The sequence below is a fragment of the Canis lupus genome, chromosome X (genome assembly GCF_003254725.2).
Source record: "Canis lupus dingo isolate Sandy chromosome X, ASM325472v2, whole genome shotgun sequence".
In the NCBI taxonomy this organism is placed as follows: domain Eukaryota; kingdom Metazoa; phylum Chordata; class Mammalia; order Carnivora; family Canidae; genus Canis; species Canis lupus.
The window spans coordinates 103,465,716-103,492,718 of NC_064281.1; the positions used below are offsets into that span (position 1 = coordinate 103,465,716).

Consider the following 27,003-nt stretch of genomic DNA (forward strand, 5'->3'; position numbering starts at 1 on the left):
GTTAAAATTAAAATTTTTTATCCCTATGTTGAAAACTTTCAAAGAAGGGCGATGTTCGATCTTCACTTTTCAGAGTTTACAAATGAGAGGAAGAGTTTTTTTGTTTGTTTGGTCAGTTGGTTTTTTTTTTTCATCTATCTCTGGGACAAAAAGGGTATGTTTATAACTCATCAAGTTATTGGCCTGCATAAGAATTAATGCTACCTTTTTGTATTCTGCTGACCAAAGGATAATTAATACGTAATTAAGGATAACCCTAGGATAATAACCTATTACTAATATAGTTATCAGTTATCAGTTATTATAATATAGTTATCAGTTATTACTGATTTAGAAATCATAAATTTTGCTGCCTTTTTACAAAGCCCATTTATTCTGTTATTACACAAATTAGAAATGTGGTGTAAATGCATAGCAGAATAAATCCTTATGCAACCTGTCACTATGTATCATACACTGTATTAGGTGCTGGAAATATAAAAATGAATAGCCTATGGGATCCCTGGGTGGCGCAGCGGTTTGGCGCCTGCCTTTGGCCCAGGGCGCGATCCTGGAGACCCGGGGTCGAATCCCACATCGGGCTCCTGGTGCATGGAGCCTGCTTCTCCCTCTGCCTGTGTCTCTGCCTCTCTCTCTCTCTCTCTCTGTGACTATCATAAAAAATTTAAAAAAAAAATGAATAGCCTAGGACACCTGGGTGGCTCAGTAGGGTGAGCCTCTGGCTCTTGATCATGACTCAAGTCATGATCTCATAAGTCGTGGGATTGAGCCCCGTATCAGGCTCCACACTCAGCACAGAGTCTGCTTCGTGATTCTCTCCCTCTGCCCCATCCCTCCCTCCCCCATAAGTTTTAAAAAAATGAAGAACTCACCCTGCCATGAGGGAGCTCACAGTCCCACATTGCACTAAGAGGGTGCAGATTTTGTGATTAAAGATATGTACAAGGTCCAGATGGGTACACAAACAAGCAAGTAGTCACTTCTAGCATTTTGTGGGGAAGGCGGTAGTGTGAAAGATAGGCTTCCAAGAGGAAATGTTAATTCCTAGCCAATTTACTTCTCAGTGTTAGCCATTAGTCTCTTTTATTGTACACACAATTGTTTAATCCTTTGTGGCATATTTTGCTTCTGAATTCTCCTACAAAACTTATTTAGCACGTCAGACTACTTTAGGAATCCTGAGTGATCACTCAGTAGCGATACATTTAGGTCTCCCTCCTGATTGCCATAGCAGGCTTGGTTTGAGGCAGCCTCAGGAACTTGTCGTTGTTGTTGTTGTTGTGTGTGCTGTTTACTCATTCTGTTTACTCTTTCTGGATTGAATCCTGGTAATTCCAGACCTTCTCTATTGCAAACCTCAACCTTTGCTATTCTTAGGCATCTGTAACAGGTAAGCTTTTTTTTGGTAATCAACTTAAAATATTCAATAAGTCCTATTTCAAATGGCCTATTCTTATTACCTTGAAAATGGGTACCAATGTGGTGTTGACTGTTTCATTGGTTCTTTATAGCCTCCATTGACTCAGATTCAGGACTCTCATGGAAAATGGATTATAGCTGTTTGTATTATTTATTCTTAAGAGTTCATGTTTTTAAAAATTCCCCTCATACTGTACATGTACCACTCACCCAATAAATACTTAATATTTAAATAAATAAAAGATTGTCCTGTTCAAGCCTTGATTATAGAATGTTCTCAGACTAATCTGTGAACCAGGGCCACTATCTATGATGTCTTCTTAAAGGATCAAACAGAATTATTTTTATCCTCTTTAACCATCATTAATTAAAGTCCGTGATATGAAAGACTACTTTGAAGAACATGTCATTTCTTGATAAAATTGTAGAAATTCACAGCTGGCTGATACTGATTATTTTTATCCAGAATCTGTTTACATTGAAGTAAATAAATGTGTGTGTATTATCTCTAGATACATGTGCATATATACACACAGAAGTAGATTATGATTTTATAACCTTTTAATATTAAATAATTAAATTATTATTAATTATTTAAATTACCAACTTAAACTGACCAACTTGTTTATTTTCCATTTATATTAAAACAGAGTGGGACTCTGTGAGCTTGCTTTCTTTTTAAGAAAACTAAAATCACATCAAATATAACAGAGTTCTGTTTAGTGCAGTCAATATAACTCCAGGCTACATCCTCTGAGTACCATCAGGGACCTGCATTATCAATCGACTTATGTTTTTATTGTGGCCCATCCTTCCATTTCAGATGACATGGGGGATTTTGTGAGTTGAGTTAATTCAGTATTGTAGGATATGGGTTTTTCTCAGGTTGTCTTTACATAGGATATCATACATAAAAGCAAGACCTCACTGTAGGCTGGAGGAAAAGTTACTGAATTTGAAAGAAAATTATATGCTCTCTGAAACTGTATGCAGTTGTAGTGATTTCCTTGAAACATGCAAAAATGTACAAGGTATTCATTTTGACTGAGCTCACTGTATAACTTCATTTTTAAAACCAAGAGTAAAAGCCAGACAAACATCAGTATGACCACAGTATTTTCCTTTAATTTTAGTTCACTGCCGATTTTCTCGAGAGACAAAGTTAGTCTTTATGAAGAGTGCTAAAATAAGCAAACCCTTCCCTTCTGATCTCATAATATTGGAAAAATTTTTATAATCTTTAAATATTTTTCTAGTTCAATGTAAATCTTAAAATGAAGCTCACTCAGGCATTGAATAAAATTTGAATCATGCCTTTATTTGCTGCTTAAAATCACCTTTAGATTTCTGTTTATATTAAGGAAATATGCCCCCTCCACATACCACCACCTTGATATTTATTTTTAAAAATTGAATGATTGAACTAAAATATTCTAGAATAGAGTCTGTAAAGTTTTGTGACCTTCTCACTGTTTTTCCTGAGATTTTTGTGTGTGTTTACTCCCAGTGTATGGTGAATGTTTCTGGAATGTTCCTTAGTTAAAAATGGTTTTTCAGAGTTTTCTTATAAAACTTGAAGGAAATTGAAGAGAGAAAAATTTTCTTCTTCATACAATGTTTTTTCTTCAAAATAAATATGGCTTAAACTTGAAATAACACATCACGAAGGAGCCCCATATTAGATTCAGTGTAGCAGATATTTCGTTATTGAGTGCCCTACTATGTATATTCCTCTCATTCTGCATGTTGCTCTGGTCAGTCTCATTCACTTTACCACAACAACTTCTTCTTCTTCCTTTTTTTAAGATATATTTATTTATTTGAAAGGCAGGGCAGGGCAGAGGGAGAGAATCTCCAGCAGACTCAATGCTGAGTGTGAGCCCGGTGCGGGGCTCGGTCCCACAAACCTGAGATCATAACCTCAGCCAGAATCACGAGTCGGACACCTAACCAACTGAGCCAGCCAGGTGCCCTCTATCACAACTAACTTCTAAATTCATGTCTCTGGCGCTAGTCTCTCTCTTTAGCCCCAGATAGATGTATCTAACTTGCTTCATATTACCCATTTATCTGTGGGTACATCAAATACAATAACCCCAGCAATGGACAGGAGCATTGGAACAAGAATTTGAGCATGATTTGGGTGAGGGTAGAGTCTAGAGAAGCTATTCTAGTTTGGAAGAAAACGATACAGGGACAGTAAAGTGTGTGGCAAGATGATCTCTCCTGTCCCCCTGCAGTTCTATAAAATTTTATATACTGTTTTCTTTTTTATTGTGGTAATACAGCATAAAATTAACCATTTTAAGTGGACAGTTCTGTGGCAGCAAGTGCCTTCATGTTATTGTGTAACCATCACCACCCTGCATTTCCAGAGCTTTTTCATCTTCCTCAAAGGAAGCTCTATCTGCATTAAACTCTAATTCCCCATTGTCTCCTCTCCATAGTCCCTTGTCACTTCCTTTCTACTTTTTGTCCCTATGAATTTGGTGACTGACTGACTTGCGTTGTACATTTTGGATTATGTGGTTGGTGTTATAACTGACTAGGAGATTCACAGAGCAGCCCATTTAATTCAACATGTATTTAGCATATAGTACAATAATCATCCCTGAAACATGCGTAATGGTATTCTCATCATCTTTTTTCTATGAACAAATGATGCAGGACTCTTCCTAAGACCCTGGGATCATGCCTTAAGCCAAAGGCAGACACTTACCCGCTGAGCCACCCAAGTGCCCCTTGATGCAGGACTTTAAACTTATTCCTCCAGCCCATTGTTAGGATGTGTGGATCATTCTGTTAGTGGGGAAGTAGAGTTTTTCCTTCAGGGACTTCTTCTGCTTCAGTGTGCCAGATATACGGTTATGATTTACAATCACTTTTGGAATTTTAAACCGGTATGTAGATACCATCTCAGACTTTTAAATGATTTGAGGTTTTTATTTATTTATTTATTTTTTTGGAGTTCAATTTGCCAACATATAGCATAACACCCAGTGCTCATCCCGCCAAGTGCCCCCCTCAGTGCCCATCACCCAGTCACCCCAACCCCCCGCCCACCTCCCCTACCACTACCCCTTGTTCATTTCCCAGAGTTAGGTGTCTCTCATGTTTTGTCTCCCTCAATGATACTTTCACTCATTTCCTCTCCTTTCCCTTTATTCCCTTTCACTAATTTTTATATTCCCCAAATGAATGAGACCATATAATGTTTGTCCTTTTCCGATTGACTTATTTCACTCAGCATAATACCCTCCAGGTCCATCCACGTCGAAGCAAAAGGATGCTATTTGTCGTTTCTAATGGCTGAGTAATATTCCATTGTATACATAGACCACATCTTCTTTATCTGTTCATCTTTTGATGGACACCAAGGCTCCTTCCATGGTTTGGCTATTGTGGACATTGCTGCAATAAACATTGGGGTACAGGTGTCCTGGCGTTTCACTGCATCTGTATCTTTGGGGTAAATCTCCAGCAGTGCAATTGCTGGGTCGTAGGGCAGATCTATTTTTAACTCTTTGAGGAACCTCCACACAGTTTTCCAGAGTGGCTGCACCAGTTCACATTCCCACCAACAGTGCAAGGTGGTTCCCCTTTCTCCACATCCTGTCCAACATTTGTTGTTTCTTGTCTTGTTAATTTTCCCCATTCTCACTGGTGTGAGGTGGTATCTCATTGTGGTTTTGATTTGTATTTCCCTCATGGCCAGGGATGCGGAGCATTTTCTCATGTGCTTGTGGGCCACGTCTATGTCTTCCTCTGTGAAATTTCTGTTCATGTCTTTTGCCCATTTCATGATTGGATTGTTTGTTTCTTTGCTGTTGAGTTTAATAAGTTCTTTATAGATCTTGGATACTAGCCCTTTATCTGATACGTCATTTGCAAATATCTTCTGCCATTCTGTAGGTTGTCTTTTAGTTTCTTGACTGTTTCTTTGGCTGTGCAGAAGCTTTTTATCTTGATGAAGTCCCAATAATTTATTTTTGCTTTTGTTTCTCTTGCCTTCATGGATGTATCTTGTAAGAAGTTGCTGTGGCCAAGTTCAAAAAGGGTGTTGTTGCCTGTGTTCTCTAGAATTTTGCTGGAGTCTTGTCTCACATTTAGATCTTTCATCCATTTTGAGTTTATCTTTGTGTATGATGTAAGAGAATGGTCTAGTTTCATTCTTCTGCATGTGGCTGTCCAATTTTCCCAGCACCATTTATTGAAGAGACTTTTTTTCCAGTGGATAGTCTTTCCTGCCTGTCGAATATTAATTGACCATAAAGTTGAGGGTCCACTTCTGGATTATCTATTCTGTTCCATTGATCTATGTGTCTGTTTTTGTGCCAGTACCACATTGTCTTGATGACCACAGCTTTGTAGTACAACCTGAAATCTGGCATTGTGATGCCCCCAGTTATGGTTTTCTTTTTTAAAATTCCCCTGGCTATTTGGGGTCTTTTCTGATTCCACACAAATATTAAGATGATTTGTTCCAACTCTCTGAAGAAAGTCCATGGTATTTTGATAGGAATTGCATTAATGTGTAAATTGCCCTGGGTAGCATTGACATTTTCACAATATTAATTCTGCCAATCCATGAGCATGGAATATTTTTCCATCTCTTTGTGTCTTCCTTAATTTCTTTCAGACGCGTTCGGTAGTTTTTAAGGTAGACTTTTAAATGATTTAAAAGCCAGCCAAACATACTTATTTGCATTCTCCAACACAAACATCTTTTCATGGAAATCAAAGGTAGAAGTTGTGTAGTCCTCCAAAAGAACACAGAGTCTAGGTTTTTCAGTTTTGTTTGTTTTGCAAGTGGTGTTTTCACAGAGATCTGCTGTGGACAAGGAACCCATAAGAACCTCTCTGAGTGAAGCTTCCTTTAACCAGGAAGAGCCCGACCAGCCTTCTGTCAGCCCCTACACCTGCATAGCAATCTTTTGAAGGTCATGGCCCTCTTCCAAGGAGGCTTGTCTCCAGAAGCAGTGATCAGGAGGAAGCAGGCAGAAAAATCTGTCCGGCAGCTCTGGTTCCTTCCCTGCCCTGTTCAGGAGAGTCCTGCTTCCACCCAATGGCTTGCTTGCGAGGAGGAAGCCTTCATTTCAGATCTGGAAGTTGCGTAGTCATAACCTTAATAACATTTTGTTTTCTATGAACATGCTTTAGTGGAAGAGAGACAGTAGGTAAGTTTCTGTTTTGAATCCATAAGCTGGAAAAGGGACACACATTGTTTCAAACTTGGAAAACAGATGCTTTCATTCATGCAGAACTAGAAAACAGGTAAACATGTTTCATAAGATCTTTTCATTTGCCTTTTAAATATCAGGTGAATGAGAAACATTCTGAATTTATAAGGTAGAACATAGTGCTTATTAGAAACAAACTTGTAGTGAAAGAAATAAATTCTCAGGCCATGCAGCATGGTGAGAAACACTTTCTTCATCTCTTGAAAAAAGTATAAAGACACATCAAGTTTACAATTCTCAGATTCTGAGAGCCTAATTTCTTTACGTAAAAACAAGTTACCTGAAGCATTCCTGGAACTCTTTCCGTTCCCTGTTGTTACAGGGATGTATTTTTTCTCCTTCCTATTGTAGACACCTCCACTGCCAGAGACAGCTCTTTCTTCAGTTCAGGCTATGATAGGGGACTGAACATCAAGACTAGGGGAAAAGGTACATTGTTTGCCCCCCCCCCATCTCTTATGCATATCCTATATGGTGTCAGCATCCAGAAAGAAAGGAGGAATCCTTTCATCTTCATTTAACTGAGCCCTTCCTCCCTAGGCCCTAATACTAGGCCACATCCCAGTCCCTAGAGTGTCACCCATCATCATGTTACCGGGGTCCATTCTTGGCCATTCTAAAGCCCCAGCTTCATGGAGACGTGTGTACATTTTGAATGGAGCTCCTGAGTACTTCCCAGGGAGTTTAGAGTTTGATGGCTCCTGGCAGTAGTTCGAGAATCTTCATCCCACAGCTGGGGCTGTAAAGGTAAGAAATGTGTCCCTGGCATCCCAAGTTGAAGCATAACACTATGTTTTTCCCCTGGAAACATTGTTATGGTATCAATAGTAGTCCGTTTCTCTGGCATTCTTCCTGCTACACCGTGGATACCTTCTTTTGTTGGGGACTACCTCAGGAAGCTAGACATTATTTTTATGGGAAAATGCTTGCTTTCCAAATTTGAAACACCTTCCTTAAAAATGGACTTTCAGAACACAAGCCATTCACCACTTGACTACTTGCCAGTATAGTAAAATCAACTGCCCCACTTCCATCAAATCTGTGGTCTCACAAGAATTCAGAGAATAGCATGCATGAAATGATACGGGGAGAGGGGCACCTGGGTGGCTCAGTTGGTTAGGCTTCTGCCTTCTGCTCAGGTCATGATCCTGGGATCCTGGGATCAAGCCCCACATTGGACTCCCTGTTTGGCAGAGAACCTGCTTCTCCTTCTCCCCCTACTTGTGTGCATGGTCTCCCTCTCTGTCAAATAAATAAAATCTTTCTAAAAAGATTAAATAAAAAATGATACGGGGAGAAAAGTGTCCCTAGTATTTCAAGCTACAACTGAAAGAAGGAAAGATTTAATGGTTTATTCCTATTTTTATCTGATAGAGCTGATACACATATACTTGCCCCATTTCTTCTTTTACAACTTATAGTGAAGTTAATTCTACCTAGAAATCAAGTAATCATATGCTTTTCAAGCTACATACTCCCTATCTCTTAGACATTTACCTCGGCAGCAGGGGTTGAGGGCAAGAAGGGACAATATCCTTTCTAGGCTCCACATGTGTACCAAAAATGGCCCCTAATCATGGCTGATAAAAGTCGTAAGACATATGAAAACAAAAGTCAAAAACTAGTAAGGCAAAATATCCAGTGTACTCAAACTAAAATTACATGGGAAGTACCCAGAAGCCCCATTTAAAATTTCTACAAGTCTTCATATACCTCCACATTCTTTAATGTAACTATCTTTTCCTTTCAGAATCATCCAAAATAACAAAGGCTCTGGTTTATTTTTTCTGGGTTTTATAAAAATTGCTAATAGTTCAACCATTAAAAAAAAATTCTTCATTTAGTTATATCACAGTCTAAATGGCCTCGGAGGAAGGTCAAGACTCAGAACTTGACTTTTATTTGTAGCATTTTTTTTAATTTTTATTTATTTATGATAGTCACAGAGAGAGAGAGAGAGGGGCAGAGACACAGGCAGAGGGAGAAGCAGGCTCCATGAACCGGGAGCCCGACGTGGGATTCGATCCCGGGTCTCCAGGATCGCGCCCTGGGCCAAAGGCAGGCGCCAAACCACTGCGCCACCCAGGGATCCCCTATTTGTAGCATTCTGTGGAAAAATATATTCTGAGTTTCAAACAACTAATTTTAAACTCATATTTTAGAACCAGTACATCAGTATGTCAGATTTAACATTTAGTGTTAGTATGTTATTTGGCTCAGATTTATAATTATTCAATTGTTTCATGGCTTTTACAGGGTTCAAAATTATGGATAATAATGGAATACCTGGGTGGTGGTTCAGCACTGGATCTTGTAAGTATTTTTGAATGATTACACATATACGCGTCTGTACTTTGACTTTTTTCTTTTAACTGGAGTAAGCAATGGCTTTTGGGCAAGCTGAGTGGTTTAATATATTCAAATTAAACTCTTTACTCGGGACCACTACTCTTATGTAGATTGAGCTGGATTGCAGGATGGGCATATTGCTGACATTCTTAGAGTGTATGAAATATGAATAGCTCAATGAAATAAAGCTCTGCAAATTAGGACTACGTGACAATTGTAAGTTTAGAGTCTTACTTTACAGGCATTTCCCTGAAAAGACCATGTTCTTGGATTTTTAAAAAAATAAGTAATTCAGGTAATTGTCACTAAAACTGGTTCTTGGGTTCTCACCAAATAGGCCTACAGACCCAGTTCCCTACAGAATTCTCTCTGCCCCTCTCTAGGCCATTTGGAAATGTGATGGTATTTTTGGTTGTCATAATGACTTAGAAGCGCTAGGGCAATTTTAGTGGGCAAAGATCTGGATGCTAAAATCCTGCGATGAGCAGGAAAAGTTCACCCAAAATGCTGTGATCACACACAGAATCCATTTGAGAAACACTGGTTGTTTTCCCCAAGTTGCTGTGATTCTATCATTGCTGTTTTCCCCCTTTTAAATCTTTATTAATATGACCTTGTATTTAAAATTCAATATGAGGGACGCTTGGGTGACTCAGCGGTTGGACGTCTGCCTTGGGTTCAGGGTGTGACCCCAGGGTCCCGGGATCGAGTTCCACATCGGGCTCCCTGTGTAGAGGAGCCTGCTTCTCCCTCTGCCTGTGTCTCTGCCTCTTTCTCTGTGTGTCTCATGAATAAATAAATAAAATTTTAAAAATAATAATAAAATAAAATTCAATATGAATTACTAGAGGCAACTCTGTGTAGCAGGATGGCCACTGGGTGGGCCTATAGGAGTTTGAGGTTGTGGGACTAGCTGTCTTCATAACTAAATCTGTGGCTGTGAACCAGACACATAAATTCCTCAGACTAGGATATCCTATAAAACAAAGAAGTTATTTCTAAGTTCCCTTACATCTTTACTCTATGATTTTTATTTTCTTAGCATCCTTCTGCTTTTGAAATTAGAGTCTGCTGTTTCTAAAAATAAAGTGTTTTGATGATTAAGATCACGTAATAGTTTAACTCGTATTCTCAAGTGGAGATGAGTTTTCCCAACAGAAAGTAATTAAATATTTGTAAAAGGGTTTAATACTCCCTGCCAGTGACTCCAAAGTTTCAAATAATCCTATGAACAGAAATGACTGTACGAGATTGTCTTTCCTTTAAAAAGAACCATATTGGAAACATTCTAAAGAAATGGTAATTAAACTAGATAGTCTCATATCTTTCTAGGAATTCATCTCATTTTAATCAGTTACTGAGTTAGGTAATCCTTCCTTGTGTCTAATCTAATTCTTATATCCTAAAGCTTGAGTTCATTTTTTCTTTCTCTTTCCTCTCTAATGATAGAACACAACTGGTGTTTCTTTGTATAATAATCCTTCATGCTTATGGAGTCAGATCTCATTCTTGTCTTGAAGTTTAAATGACCCCATTTCCATTTGTCTTGTCACATAGTTTTATTACACAATAGCGTTTTCATTAGCTCCACAAGAATCCTGCCAATTGCTCCACAATCCTCCTTCTTCTACTTTTTAAATATTAAGAGCCCTTTCCAAATTTATCACAGTTACCTTATCTGTTCCCCCAAGGGGCTCACCATGTCCCTTCCCTGTTCTGTAGGCATTGGCAAAGCGAATGCACTGTTGTCATCAGGATCAGTGATAGCAATGTTAAGCATTGGACACTGGCCCAGTTCTAACTAATTCAAGCTGTATCCCCAGGAGTAGTTTGGTCAGTTTTATAAGATCTCTGAATGAAATGTTTGTGAGATCTTAATTTCATCCTGCTTAATAGTACAAATACCAAGGAGCATAATTCAAAAAACTTAAGATGTTCCTAGCCCTGTATGTAGTAGCTAAAAAAAATCAAGAAACCTAGGTTCTAGTCCTAGTTCTGCCATTGACTGGCTAATATTGGACAAGCCATTGCACCTCTGTGCCATGATTTCCTCAAATGCTGAATGAAGAAATTCGATTAATAATCACTTGACGTTTCTCTACCTCACAGATTCAATAACACTGTGATTGAATGATAAAATTCATGTAACTGGCCTTCGTATGGAGGGCAAATGATGAGAAAATGTGCCGTACAAATGAATGCTAGCATTTAGGGACTCTTAAGAAAGGATTAGATTAGAAGGAGGGCGCTGCTACGAAGGACAAGAGAAAACAAGAGGGATGCTGGGCAGAGATTATTTCTCTCTGGTGCCCAACTAACGGAGTGTGATTATGACTTGTCATTGGCATCAGCATTTTAGAGTGTATACCTCAAAATTCTCTCCCATTCTTGAAAAAAACTTAGTTGTATATGAGCAGACCTTGAGGATATTAGAAGTCATTTTATGGAATTTTCATACCTGACTTCTTTCCAGGAAGAGTTGCAGTGGCTTACAACAAAAGCTCATATGATAAGGCGAATTGAATGAAATATGAGCACCAAAAAAAAAAAAAGTTGGAAACAATGTGCTAACTATAAGAGAAGGCATAAATATCATGTGCTGCATTAGGACAGGCGGAAAGTCAAAGGAATAGGGAAAGCCTCAAGCCCACAAGTATACAGTTGGTGAAAGAGTCCCTCTCTTGCATGCCTTTTGTGGACAATAGAGGCAAATTACCCAAGGCCAGTACGCTGCCCCAGAGGTGGAGGTATTAGCTGTTAAGAAACCTGGCACGGTCTTCAGTCATCGAGGAGAAGTTCATTAATGTACTCCAAGGCCAGTGTACCAAGATTTCAGCATTATCTCTCCCAAGGCTGTACTGCCAATAAAAAAGTCTCTGTTGCATCGACTTTACCTTCCTTCTCTTTCCAAATCCCTTTTTTTCTCCTTTTCTCATCATTGTCAACATGGCTAAAGAAACATTTTAACCACAGGCTTGAAGTAGTTTTCTGTCTGATAACAAACCAGAAAAACCCAGCTGTACCACCCCATTCGCATTTCCCTGCCATGGGGTTTCCCCCTCCCATCCTCCTCCAGTACCAAGTGAGTTGAGATTGTACTTTTCCTGAATTTTAAACTGGACCTAAATATACCCAATAAGCCAATGGGTCTTTAGAACCTCTGTTTTGTTTTTACTGAAATATATTTTTTTAGAAGTCCTTCAGAATGACATGTAATATCCCTTACAGACCTTGCCCAATTTCTTAAGTAACTGACTTAAGAAAGGGCCCTATCTACATGTTATGATCAGTGATACCAATTACAAATCTTTAGTACGACCTTTATCTCAGTTATTTGGTAGTCCCTCAAAATTTCATTGCCAGCATCAATAAAATGACATTTTCAGGGACACCTGGTTTGCTCAGTGGTTAAGTGTCTGGGATCAAGCCCCACATCAGACTCCCTGCAGGGAGCCTGCTTCTCCCTCTACCTCTGTCTCTGCCTCTCTCCGTGTGTCTCTCATGAATAAATAAATAAAATCTTTTTTAAAGTGCCATTTTCACCTTTGAGAACAACTTCAATCACTCCTGTTTAAATAGAATATTTTGGGGTGGAAGTTGATAGATTTATAAGTAAATAGATAATGTTACCTAGGAAAGGCACCTATTGAACTATGGCCATCCCCGGAGTACAACATATATCCAGACCACAGTTAATATTCAATGGCAAGACTGAAGTATGGGTTCTATTTTAAGCTGTTAAATTTCAACATGAAAGTGCCCTTTATTCAGAATAAATATGGCATTCATGAAAGATGAAATACACAAGGTGCCAAAGAGCTGTGAATCCCTCCCAGTGTGAAGCAGAGTGGGCGATGTTTGATTTCCACCACCTCTTCCCTCCTTCCAGCAAACAGAACTCTACCTCAGCCCTGACTTTAGATTCCCACCCTTTCCTGTAATAATATTGTACAGTCTACTGTTTGTGCTTTATGAGGTACCAGAATTTTAAAATAACCATTTATTTTAAAGAGAGATTTTCAGATATTCCATTACAATTTCTCCTGAAACCTAATCATTGCTTTCCTTGTATTCCAGTTGGAACTACTGGCTTTGGTACAGGGATGGGGAAAGAAAGGGAAATGTGTTATGGTTATTTGAAAAAACTGTATACTTTCACGATTTGATCATTGTTTTTTTTTGTTTGTTTTGGTTTTTGGTTTTTGTTTTTTTTTGCTTGTTTGGGTTCTGTTTTACAATGGAAGTCTGAATAGATTAATTATATATTCCTAACTAACTTTTAAATTTTGGTCTCAAAAAGGCTCTCGGCTTTCCAAAGTGATTGAGATACACGAATGCTAAGAACTGTGCTGTGAGCTGACCTATATGATCTAGTCAAGTTGCTGTGGAAATCTTAGTGACTGTATGATCTCAAAATAGTTTAGTGTAAATAGTTGATCATTTAAATAGCCAACACCAAAATTGTTAAGTAGTTGATTTCTTTTTTCCTAGCCAAAAAAGAAAAAGAGAGAGATTGAGAGAAGAAAGCTAGTTCTGTCATTGTTAGCATATTTCTTAACTCTTAGATGTAAATATTTGAGAACCTCAGGATTTGGAGCTGGTACAGGGGTCATACTACTTGTATTATATTTCGAGATTAAATCTAATCATGTAAAAACCTTTTCAGCCCTTTGACTTAACTTGTTGACTCTCTTCCCTTTTAAATTGTTTTCCCCTTTGTTTCAATATTGGCTTAATAAAGGCAGAATTGCTTTGTATATCTCAGTGATTCCTTTATTTCAAAGATAATATCCGGTTTGAACTTGGTTGTTCAGACATGTATAAAAGTGTGTGTGTTTTCCCCCCCTAAGCTTCGAGCTGGTCCATTTGATGAGTTCCAGATTGCTACCATGCTAAAGGAAATTTTGAAAGGTCTGGACTATCTGCATTCAGAAAAGAAAATTCACCGAGACATAAAAGGTATACAAAAATCATATATGAACCTGAGAAATGTAGCTGTGTCCTGAGGATGCTGAGCAGATTTCATTTCTTTTTTCCTCCCAGCTGCCAACGTCTTGCTGTCAGAACAAGGAGATGTTAAGCTTGCTGACTTTGGAGTTGCTGGCCAGCTGACAGATACACAAATTAAAAGAAATACCTTTGTGGGAACACCATTTTGGATGGCTCCTGAAGTTATTCAACAGTCAGCTTATGACTCAAAAGTAAAGTGTACCTGTAAAAAATATTTTGTTTTTAATAGTAGGTTCTATATAGCATGCTATTCTATGTAATAAACTGCCCTAATCTTCTTTCTTTTAAGAGTATTTCAAAAGCTAGAGTTATGTCAAGTGTTCCTGCTAAGTCATAAGATCCCAGGATGCTGATAGTATTTGGACCCTATTCCCTTTAGTAACCTTTTGTCCAACTTAGAATAAAATCTGAGATCATTACTATCACATACATGGCCATCTATGATCTGGCCTTTGCCTCTCCAGCCTCATCTCCTATTACTCTCTTCTATATTCTGTCTCCTTTGACCACAGGGGACTCATTGCTATCCCTCAAACATATCAAGTACCACTCTGGCCTCAGAACCTTTGTACTCAGCCTTCCCTCTATCTGGAATAACCTTCCTACCAATCGGGTCTCTGCTTCAACATTACTTTACAGCGTAGGGGCTCCTGGGTGAGTGGCACAGTCAATTGGGCATCCAACTCTTAGCTTCGGCTCAGGTTATGATCTCAGGGTTTTGGGATCAGCCCCATGCCAGGCTCTGCGCTCTTGGAGTCTGCTTGAGATTCTCTCCCTCTCCCTCTGCCCTTCCCCCTTAAAATAAATCAATAAATCATTTTAAAAAACACATTACATCACAGAGTAGTCTTCCCTAGCCATCCCGTGTAAATGTGTAGCCCCAGGACCCCATAACTCATTATCCCTTTATCCTGATTTTATTCTTTTCTTCACAGAACCGAGTACCACCTGACATCATATTATTTATTTATCTGTGTCTTTATTGGAACTCAAGCCCTATGAGAGCAGGGATTTTTGTCTACTTTACTCACCACCTGAATCCTCAGTGCCTAGAATATGGTACCTGGCAAAACATTAGGGAATTTGATAATTTTTTAAATAAATGAATTCTGTTAAAAAATGTATTACATTTACATTTCTTGAGATACTATTTTTGTAAAGTTTTACCTATTTCATTGTTTAAGTCCTCTCTACCCTCAACGTGGGGCTCGAACTCCTGAACCCAAGATCAAGAGTTGCACACTCTTCTTATTGAGCCAGACAGGCACCCCTCTTGAGACACTTTAATATCATATGACCCACAGGCTATTTCATGGCTGTTGGAATGGAATTTCGAGGTATTATTTTTTTCTCTCTCTTCCCTCAGGCTGACATTTGGTCATTGGGAATCACTGCCATTGAGCTAGCCAAAGGAGAGCCACCTAATTCTGATATGCATCCAATGAGAGTTCTGTTTCTTATTCCAAAAAACAATCCTCCAACTCTTGTTGGAGACTTTACTAAGTCCTTTAAGGAATTTATTGATGCTTGCCTGAACAAAGATCCATCATTTGTGAGTATATATTGCTATTACTACTATTTGTTTTCTATTATTAAATCTATATAAAGCAAATGTGATTTTTCTACAGTGAGGAATACAGTGCCTGTGTATTGTCTAAGATCCTTCTAGGAACCTGATTCTTCGCTCTGTCTTGCTAATTCTCTTCAGTTCTTAACAAGACCCTTACTTTATCTTCTCCTTCCATTGTATTTTTTTTTCTCTTTCTCATGGTTCCTAGCTTCTTCCTTATTCTATTGATCATTTCTTATTTCAGGAGGAAGGAAATTTGAGATACAAAGTTCCTGTTACAGGAAGTCATTAAAGTACATGTGTAACTATCCAGTGATTTTTATTCAACTGTATTTTTATTTTTCATGAAAAGTGATATGTGCATTTCACATTTTTTTTGAATTTCCAACATATGAAGTTATATGCTTTTTCTGAAGTCCAGTGAACTCCACTCATTTACCTGGCAGATTTGATCACAGTTGCTTTACTGATTCTTTTTTTTTTCTTTACTGTTTCTAAAATAAAGCTGCCTGGTGACTTCTAGGGGCTAGAAATGTACAAGAACTAGGTTTCGATGGAACTGTTTTTAAATTGAGAATGATTATGCTGATATTAATAAAACACTAGGGGAGAAATGTCCCCCATAGCACCTGGTATTTGCATTTAGATGTGCTATGAATTAATGCATGATGGAGAAAGGCTTAATCTGAGCATCATATGATGTGTGCAGATGATAATAAATTATAGCCCTCTAGCTGTCATCCATTTTTTCAACTTAAATATAATAAAAGTATTTGAAATGTTTTTAAATTTTTACTTATTTTCAAAATCCTGCCATGTGTTTCTCTGCTTTTGAGAGGGCCCTGCCTGTCCATTTGCTGGTAGGTAGGCCACCTTTTTGACCCTGGGCTTGAACAAATTGGTACCAAGGTAGTGTATTGAATTCGGTTGTCTTGAGGCACTTCAAAAAGTAGAATTAGAGCAGCCCCAGTGGCTCAGTGGTTTACAGCCCTGCCTTCAGTCCAGAGCGTGATCCCGGAGACCCAGGATTGAGTCCCATATCGGGCTCCCTGCATGGAGCCTGCTCCTCCCTCTGCCAGTGTCTCTGCCTCTCTCTCTCTCTCTGTGTGTGTTGTGTGTGTGTCTCATGAATAAATAAATAAAATCCTTTTTTAAAAAAAGGTAGAATTAGCTATTTATTACCCCTACAACATTTTAGTTGTCTTCATGTTTGTAGACCTAGTTTTCAGATCTACCTTTTCAGCTTAATTGAAATGATTTTTCACCATCCCTTGCAACCATAAAAGAGCCTAGAAATATTCATGCATCCTTCATATTTTTCCTTAGCGTCCTACAGCCAAAGAACTTCTGAAACACAAATTCATTGTAAAAAATTCAAAGAAGACTTCTTATCTGACCGAACTGATAGATCGATTTAAGAGATGGAAGGCAGAAGGGCACAGTGATGATGAATCTGATTCAGAGGGCTCTGATTCGTATGTACAAATCATTTAATTTTTATGTAGGTAGCCCATTCTAATATTGCCTTTTAACTAGTATCTGTTCTGCTTTCTCTAGCATAAAATATAAACCTTATTTTAAAGTTTTACTGTAGAAACCGTGAAAATCTTTTAAAATCACAGTCTGTGGAGTACAATGAATTTGGAAGCAGGTTTTTTTCTTTGAAGTGCATTGCTCTAGTTTTAAATGGTCTCGGTCTAACCCCTAGTGGATACTTAAGTATATTACAAAATTTTGGAATATGATTTGAGTAAAAGTGATTTATTAGTTTGCCCAAAGTGATAAGGGGCTATGTCTTCTCATACTTTGGGGGGAACCTGCAAAATTCATCTGGAGGACTGACCTCCAGGCCTTTCCCACCCCTTGCCCACATGCTAAACTGTGATCAGACTAATATATTTAAATATTCGTTTATGTATGTTTTGTAGCCCCCCTAAAAAAGTTACACTGTTTTTCTAACTGCAGCATTTACATTGACATCTTAGATTCTAAGCCCATAACTTAATTTAGACTAGGGAAGTCTGTAGGTTACACCAGAATTTACCATTCCACTGGTCAAATTGGCACAAAGGCAACACCAAGTTTCTTTAGCTAATACTCTCAGTGTCCTGCATTTATTTGAATTACCCTATCTTTGAAAAGAATAAGAACTACCAGGATGATTTTTGTACCCTGTTGTAATGGTTTGTTGGCTGTGGCTGCCTGTGCAAGTAGCCCATGGAACTTTAAAGGAGAATCAAAAACCACATTACAGAAGATCCTGATCCAGTCAGTGGGGATTGGTGGAGGCAGGGCTTTTTCTATGTGGGAAGAGGTCTCCATGTGTGATTTTGATGCATACTTACGAGTTGAGGACCACAGCTCTTCTTCAATAAATTATAGTATCTACCTGAAACTGAGATCAAATGCTTTTTTACAGTATAATTTTTTTTATATATTAGAACAACTCTTCAGAGTCTAGCTGCATTGATTTGGCATTTTCACCAAGCAGAATTATTTAGGAACTTATATTAGTATTTTGGGCCATCTCTTTAGGGAATCCACCAGCAGAGAAAATAATACTCATCCCGAATGGAGCTTTACCACCGTGCGAAAGAAGCCTGATCCAAAGAAGCTACAGAATGGGGCAGTATGTGCATGGCAATAGTCATTTCCTCTTGATAGATAGACTCTGTTGGACTAATGTAGTGAGATTATGATAGCCAAAAATTATTAGAATTTAATACCTCTAAATGCCCGTGTACCTCACTGTGTCCTTAGTATGCTTCATTTGCCATTAGTTTTAAGCTAATTAAGTAAAGGTCATGGAAGTCATTTAGATGGTCATTGGTATGTTTTATTTTTATTTTTTTCTCATTGGTATGTTTTAAAATGCATTTTACCTAAACATTCATGAACCCAGTGGAATCGTGGATATCTATCATAATCGATAGTGGGTGGGTGGGAATAAAGCATAGAGGCATGACTTATGTTGGGTTTTTTGGGAGGGAGGATTCAAATTAGTGCTCACTTGTTATAGAATAAGAAAAACATGACTGTTAATTTCACATACGTAATCTATATTATTTGTTCGAAGGAGCAAGATCTTGTGCAAACCCTGAGCTGTTTGTCTATGATAATCACACCTGCATTTGCTGAAGTAAGTATGGATTCATTAGCTTTGGATATCTATGTTAAGAAGTATAGTATTTTCAATGTTGTCACTATTGATCTTTCTCAGCTTAAACAGCAGGATGAGAATAACGCTAGCAGGAATCAAGCCATTGAAGAACTTGAGAAAAGCATTGCTGTGGCTGAAGCCGCCTGTCCTGGCATCACTGATAAAATGGTGAAGAAATTAATTGAAAAATTTCAAAAGTAAGCTTGACATGTCATTTAAGAAATAATTTTGACATTTTCTGCTGGATGTAAGTTTATGGTGTAGTATCATGACCTTGATTTGGTCATTTCAACTATTCCTAATTATTCAGTCACTTCTCAATAGTTGCATGTTTTAAAACTGTGTTGTTTGTTGCCCATCTTAAACATGAGCTTTTGGAATTGTTATCTTCTGGCATGAAAAGATACTTTTCCACTGAAAGAAATGGCCTATGGCCTGTGTTGGGTATTTTTCTCCTTCACCTGGTGGTAGAGTACAGACAAAAGGTCATGGAGCATATTTTGATTTTGGGCCCTTGTAAATACCATTTAGGAATGCTTTTGTTCTTGCCACTACCCTCATTACACTACCATTCACATCATTTCCAGTGCTAAAGTTCTTACATTTAGCCCCCGTAAAAAAAGCTAAGGGAAGGATTTTACTTTTTTTAAAAGATTTTATTTATTTATTCATGAGAAACACAGAGAGAGAGAAAGAGAGGCAGAGACACAGGCAGAGGGAGAAGCAGGCTCCATGCAGGGAGCCTGACATGGGACTCGATCCCAGGTCTCCAGGATCACGCCCTGGGCTGAAGGCGGCGCTAAACCGCTGAGCCAACCAGCCTGCCTGGGAAGGATTTTAGACAGAGGAGGTCAGTGAAAACCACAAATGGTCCTTAGGATTGACTTTAGTTTCCATAGTGTCTTGACTTGGTGGTTTACCTTTGTTCCCATTCAATAAAGTTCATGCATTTAATTTTTTAGTTCTCTTTTTAAATAAGACTTTCATATGCATGCACCTGGCTCCAACAGTTTATAAAGCAATACTAATTCTAGTCTCCATACCAATCATGTTGCTTATCGGCACATCTTTCGCTTTGTTTGTATTTGTGATGCCACTGGGATTAACTTGAAGCAAATTATATAGCCTGTAAAATCACACATTCTCATAGACATTCTATCTGATGAAGCCAATTTGTACTCGCACACTAAAGCTCCTCTTCAAAACCCCTTAGATGTTCATAGGCAATGTCCCGCTTTTTTTCCAATTTACAAACAAACTAATTAGAGGTTTGTAAAATCAGATACGAAAGGGATGTTGTTTTTTGTTTTTTTATATAATAAATTTATTTTTTAGTGGTGTTCAATTTACCAACATACAGAATAACCGCCAGTGCCCGTCACCCATTCACCCCCACCCCCCACCCTTCTCCCCTTCCACCACCCCTAGTTCGTTTCCCAGAGTTAGGAGTCTTTATGTTCTGTCTCCCTTTCTGACATTTCCCACACATTTCTTCTCCCTTCCCTTATATTCCCTTTCACTATTATTTATATTCCCCAAATGAATGAGAACATATGTTTGTCCTTCTCCGATTGACTTACTTCACTCAGCATAATACCCTCCAGTTCCATCCACGTTGAAGCAAAGGGTGGGTATTTGTCATTTCTAATGGCTGAGGAATATTCCATTGTATACATAAACCACATCTTCTTTACCCATTCATCTTTCGATGGACACCGAGGCCCCTTCCACAGTTTGGCTATTGTGGCCATTGCTGCTATAAACATTGGGGTGCAGGTGTCCCAGCGTTTCAATACATCTGTACCTTTGGGGTAAATCCACAGCAGTGAAATTGCTGGGTCGTAGGGCAGGTCTATTTTTAACTCTTTGAGGAACCTCCACACAGTTGTCCAGAGTGGCTGCAGCAGTTCACATTCCCACCAACAGTGTAAGAGGGTTCCCTTTTCTCCACATCCTCTCCAACATTTCTGGTTTCCTGCCTTGTTAATTTTCCCCATTCTCACTGGTGTGAGGTGGTATCTCATTGTGGTTTTGATTTGTATTTCCCTGATGGCAAGTGATGCAGAGCATTTTCTCATGTGCATGTTGGCCATGTCGATGTCTTCCTCTGTGAGGATGTCTCAGAGGCCTTCCTCTGAGAGGCCTCTGTGAGGCCATGTCGATGTCTTCCTCTCTTCATGTCTTTTGCCCATTTCATGACTGGATTCTTTGTTTCTTTGGTGTTGAGTTTAATAAGTTCTTTATAGATACTGGAAACTAGCCCTTTATCTGATACATCATTTGCAAATATCTTCTCCCATTCTTTGGTTGTCTTTTAGTTTTGTTGACTGTATCCTTTGCTGTGCAAAAGCTTCTTATCTTGATGAAGTCCCAATAGTTCATTTTTGCTTTTGTTTCTTTTGCCTTGGTGGATGTATCTTGCAAGAAGTTACTGTGGCCGAGTTCAAAAAGGGTGTTGCCTGTGTTCTCCTCTAGGATTTTGATGGAATCTTGTCTCACATTTAGATCTTTCATCCATTTTGAGTTTATCTTTGTGTATGGTACAAGAGAGTGGTCTAGTTTCATTCTTCTGCATGTGGCTGTCCAATTTTCCCAGCACCATTTATTAAAGAGACTGTCTTTCTTCCAATGGATAGTCTTTCCTCCTTTATCGAATATTAGTTGACCATAAAGTTGAGGGTCCACTTCTGGATTCTCTATTCTGTTCCATTGATCTATGTGTCTGTTTTTGTGCCAGTACCACACTGTCTTGATGAGCACAGCTTTGTAGTACAACCTGAAATCTGGCATTGTGATGCCCCCAGATATGGTTTTCTTTTTTAAAATTCCCCTGGGTATTCGGGGTCTTTTCTGATTCCACACAAATCTTAAATAATTTGTTCTAACTCTCTGAAGAAAGTCCATGGTATTCTGATAGGAATTGCATTAAACGTGTAAATTGCCCTGGGTAACATTGACATTTTCACAATATTAATTCTGCCAATCCATGAGCATGGAATATTTTTCCATCTCTTTGTGTCTTCCTAAATTTCTTTTAGAAGTGTTCTATAGTTTTTAGGGTATAGATCCTTTACCTCTTTAGTTACGTTTATTCCTAGGTATCTTATGCTTTTGGGTGCAATTGTAAATGGGATTGACTCCTTAATTTCTCTTTCTTCAGTCTCATTGTTAGTGTATAGAAATGCCACTGATTTCCGGGCATTGATTTTGTATCCTGCCATGCTACCGAATTGCTGTGTGAGTTCTAGCAATCTTGGGGTGGAGACTTTTGGGTTTTCTATGTAGAGTATTATGTCATCGGCGAAGAGGGAGAGTTTGACTTCTTCTTTGCCAATTTGAATGCCTTTAATGTCTTTTTGTTGTCTGATTGCTGAGACTAGGACTTCCAGTACTATGTTGAATAGCAGTGGTGAGAGTGGACATCCCTGTGTTGTTCCTGATCTTAGGGGAAAGGCTCCCAGTGCTTCCCCATTGAGAATGATATTTGCTGTGGGCTTTTGGTAGATGGCTTTTAAGATGTTGAGGAATGTTCCTTCTATCCCTACACTCTGAAGAGTTTTGATCAGGAATGGATCTTGTATTTTGTCAAATGCTTTCTCTGCATCTAATGAGAGGATCATATGGTTCTTGTTTTTTCTCTTGCTGATATGATGAATCACATTGATTGTTTTATGAGTGTTCAACCAGCCTTGTGTCCCGGGGATAAATCCTACTTGGTCATGGTGAATAATTTTCTTAATGTATTGTTGGATCCTATTGGCTAGTATCTTGTTGAGAATTTTTGCATCTGTGTTCATCAGGGATATTGGTCTGTAATTCTCCTTTTTGGTGGGGTCTTTGTCTGGTTTTGGAATTAAGGTGATGCTGGCCTCATAGAACGAATTTGGAAGTACTCCATCTCTTTCTATCTTTCCAAACAGCTTTAGGAGAATAGGTATGGTTTCTTCTTTAAACGTTTGATAGAATTCCCCTGGGAAGCCATCTGGCCCTGGACTTTTGTGTCTTGGGAGGTTTTTGATGACTGCTTCAATTTCCTCCCTGGTTATTGGCCTGTTCAGGTTTTCTCTTTCTTCTGTTCCACTTCTGGTAGTTCGTGGCTTTCCAGGAATGCGTCCATTTCTTCTAGATTGCCTAATTTATTGGCGTATAGCTGTTCATAATATGTTTTTAAAATCGTTTGTATTTCCTTGGTGTTGGTAATGATCTCTCCTTTCTCGTTCATGATTTTATTAATTTGGGTCTTCTCTCTCTTCTTTTTAATAAGGCTGCCTAATGGTTTATCTATTTTATTAATTCTTTCAAAGAACCAACTCCTGGTTCTATTGATCTGTTCCACAGTTCTTCTGGTCTCGATTTCGTTGAGTTCTGCTCGAATCTTTAGTAACTCTCTTCTTCTGCTGGGTGTAGGATCTATTTGCTGTTTTTTCTCTAGCTCCTTTATGTGTAAGGTTAGCTTTTGTATTTGAGTTCTTTCCAGTTTTTGAATGGGTGCTTGTATTGCGATGTATTTCCCCCTTAGGACTGCTTTTGCTGCATCCCAAAGATTTTGAACAGTTGTATCTTCATTCTCATTAGTTTCCATGAATCTTTTTAATTCTTCCTTAATTTCCTGGTTGACCCTTTCATCTTTTAGCAGGATGGTCCTTAACCTCCACGTGTTTGAGGTCCTTCCAAACTTCTTGTTGTGATTTAGTTCTAATTTCAAGGCATTATGGTCTGAGAATATGCAGGGGACGATCCTAATTTTTGGTATCAGTTCAGACCCGATTTGTGACCCAGTATATGGTCTATTCTGGAGAAAGTTCCCTGTGCACTTGAGAAGAATGTGTATTCAGTTGAGTTTGGATGTAAAGTTCTGTAGATATCTGTCATATCCATCTGGTCCAGTGTATCATTTATTTATTTATTTTTTCAGTGTATCATTTAAAGCTCTCGTTTTTTTGGAGACGTTGTGCTTAGAAGTCCTTCGAGTATAGAAAGAGCTAGATTGAAGTCACCAAGTATAAGTGTATTATTATCTAAGTATTTCTTCACTTTGGTTATTAATTGATTTAAATATTTGGCAGCTCCCACATTCGGGGCATATATATTGAGGATTGTTAAGTCTTCTTGTTGGATAGATCCTTAAGTATGATATAGTGTCCCTCTTCATCTCTCACTACAGTCTTCAGGGTAAATTTTAGTTTATCTGATACAAGGATGGCTACCCCTGCTTTCTTTTGAGGACCATTCGAATGGTAAATGGTTCTCCAACCTTTTATTTTCAGACTGTAAGTGTCCTTCTGTCTAAAATGAGTCTCTTGTAGACAGCAAATAGATGGGTCCTGTTTTTTTTACCCAGTCTGAAACCCTGCGCCTTTTGATGGGGTCATTAAGCCCGTTCACGTTCAGAGTTACTATTGAAAGATATGAGTTTAGTGTCATCATGATATCTATTCAGTCCTTGTTTTTGTGGATTGTTCCACAGAACTTCTTCTTAAAGGGGAATTTTAAGAGTCTCCCTTAAAATTTCTTGCAGAGCTGGTTTGGAGGTCACATATTCTTTCAGTTCCTGCCTGTCCTGGAAGCTCTTTATCTCTCCTTCCACTTTGAATGAGAGCCTTGCTGGATAAAGCATTCTTGGTTGCATGTTCTTCTCATTTAGGACCCTGAATATATCCTGCCAGCCCTTTCTGGCCTGCCAGGTCTCTGTGGAGAGGTCTGCTGTTACCCTAATACTCCTCCCCATAAAAGTCAGGGATTTCTTGTCTCTTGCTGCTTTAAGGATCTTCTCTTTATCTTTGGAATTTGCAAGCTTAACTATTAAATGTCGAGGTGTTGAACGGTTTTTATTGATTTTAGGGGGGGGGGGAAATCTCTCTATTTCCTGGATCTGAATGCCTGTTTGCCTTCCCAGATTGGGAAAGTTTTCAGCTATGATTTGTTCAAATACATATTCTGGCCCTCTGGCCCTTTTGGCGCCCGTGGGAACCCCAATTAAACGTAGGTTTTTCTTCCTCGGGCTGTCGTTTATTTCCCTTAATCTGTCTTCATGGTCTTTTAATTGTCTGTCTCTTTTTTCCTCAGTTTCCCTCTTTGCCATCAACTTGTCTTCTATGTCACTCACTCGTTCTTCCATCTTGTTAACCCTCGTCATTAGGACTTCTAGTTTGGATTGCATCTCATTCAATTGATTTTAAATTTCTGCCTGATTAGATCTAAATTCTGCAGTCATGAGGTCTCTTGAGTCCTTTATGCTTTTTTCTAGAGCCACCAGTAGCTGTATAATAGTGCTTCTGAATTGGCTTTCTGACATTGAATTGTAATCCAGATTTTGTAACTATGTGGGAGAGAGGACTGTTTCTGATTCTTTCTTTTGAGGTGAGGTTTCCCTTCTAGTCATTTTGCTCAGTGTAGAGTGGCCAAAAACAAGTTATATTGGGAAAAAGAAAAAGAGAGGAGAGAAAGAAGGAAAGAAAAGAGAAAAAGAAAAAAAGGAAGAAACAAAGGAAAAAAAGAAGAAAATGAGAAAGAAAAAGAAAGAAAGGGGGATCCCTGGGTGGCGCAGCGGTTTGGTGCCTGCCTTTGGCCCAGGGCGCGATCCTGGAGACCCGGGATCGAATCCCACGTCGGGCTCCCGGTGCATGGAGCCTGCTTCTCCCTCTGCCTGTGTCTCTGCCTCTCTCTCTCTGTGACTATCATAAATAACTAAAAATTTAAAAAAAAAAAAAAAAGAAAGAAAGGGAAAAAATGGGTGGGGGAAGCAAACAAATCAAAACGCAAAAAAAAAAAAAAAAAAAAAACACAAAAAACACGGGGAGTATCTTCTGATTCTGTATACTTTAAGTCCCTTGACTTCCCCTGGAACTTGTCTGTCTAGTTGGTCTTCTGGGGGAAGGGCCTGTTGTGCTGATTTTCAGGTGTTAGCACTTGGGGGAGCTGCTCTGCCCCCTGCCTGGTGCAGGGCTCCGTGGGGTTGTTTATCCTATGAGGCCGCAGGAGGAACAACCACAGTGGCGGCGGCCAGCTCTGGAGCCCTGGATTCAGCTCCCACAGTAACTCCGGAGCTCTCCGTCTGCAGGAGCCTGGTAGCTCTGGGGGCAGGGCCGCTCATCTGCTCAGCTCGGGGCCAGGAGCGTCCTTGCTGTCCTGGGCCCTCCTGGCGTCTGCCTGTCCCGGCAGTGCCCAGTGCTCCAGGGCCTGCGCTGTTGGATTTGCGCTCACGGCTGCGCAGCCCCCTCCGTGCAGAGCCCCCACCCAGCCCCTCCGAGCTGCTCCCAGAGCCGTGCAGAGCCCCCACCCAGCCCCTCCGAGCTGCTCCCAGAGCCGCGCAGCACCCCCTCCGCGGAGCCTCCGCCCGAGCCCCTTCCAAACTGCTCCTGGGTCAAGCCATCCACGCACTGCAGCCCTTAGGGAGTTCGGCGCACTCTCCCCGGGGCGCAGGTGTCAATTAGTGTCCCAGGGAGCCTGAGGGCATCCCCGCCCTCCTCGGGTCCTGCTCTAACTCCCTGCGGGCCCCTTTCCGCCAGGGAAGGTTGGTGCAGCTCCTGCTTCTCCCGGAGGGGGCTCTCTTGTCCTGGGGACACTCGCCACGGCCTTAGCCCGGTTCCTCGCGGGGCCCCTCCCCCTTGGAGGCCTTTTGTTTCTTTAGTTCTTTTTTCCCGTCTTCCTACCTTGATAGAAGCGGGAACTCTTCTCACTGTCGCATTCCAGCTGTTCTCTCTTTAAATCTCAGGCCGAATTTGCAGATTTTCAGGATGATTTGAAGGTTATCTAGGTAATTTGGTAGGGTCAGGTGATTTGGGGACCCTACTCTTCTGCCATCTTGCCCCCTTCTTCTCGGGATTTTTTTTTTTTATGGTAGTCACACACAGAGAGAGAGAGAGGCAGAGACATAGGCAGAGGGAGAAGCAGGCCCCATGCACTGGGAGCCCGACATGGGATTCGATCCCGGGTCTCCAGGATCACGCCCTGGGCCAAAGGCAGGTGCTAAACCGCTGTACCACCCAGGGATCCCCGGGATTTTGTTTTTTAGGGGGCTCCACTTGGGGCCTGAGATCAAGACCTGAGCTGAGGGACACCTGGGTGGCTGAGCATCTGCCTTTGGCTCAGGGCATGATCCCAGGGTCCGGGATCAAGTCCCACATCAATCTTCCTGCAAGGAACCTGCTTCTCCCTCTGCCTGTGTCTCTGCCTCTCTCTCTCTCTTTATCTCATGAATAAATAGAATCTTAAAAAAAAAGACCTGAGCTGACATCAGGAGTCAGGTGCCTAAC

At 39.7% G+C, this 27,003-nt stretch overlaps 1 protein-coding gene across 3 annotated transcripts in view; it reads left to right on the plus strand.

Moving 5' to 3' along the window:
- Window positions 1–27,003, plus strand: part of STK26 (serine/threonine kinase 26) — a 64,100-nt gene that overhangs the window by 35,115 nt on the left and 1,982 nt on the right. For 2 of the 3 annotated variants that reach the window (XM_025431433.3, XM_025431434.3), the window contains 8 exons: window positions 8,916–8,972; window positions 13,859–13,967; window positions 14,052–14,209; window positions 15,385–15,570; window positions 16,915–17,063; window positions 18,124–18,217; window positions 18,665–18,727; window positions 18,809–18,945. In XM_025431433.3, coding sequence (XP_025287218.1) covers window positions 8,916–8,972; window positions 13,859–13,967; window positions 14,052–14,209; window positions 15,385–15,570; window positions 16,915–17,063; window positions 18,124–18,217; window positions 18,665–18,727; window positions 18,809–18,945 — 953 coding nt within the window. The remainder of the gene's footprint in view (window positions 1–8,915; window positions 8,973–13,858; window positions 13,968–14,051; window positions 14,210–15,384; window positions 15,571–16,914; window positions 17,064–18,123; window positions 18,218–18,664; window positions 18,728–18,808; window positions 18,946–27,003) is intronic. The other variant, XM_035711320.2, reaches the window with a different exon arrangement.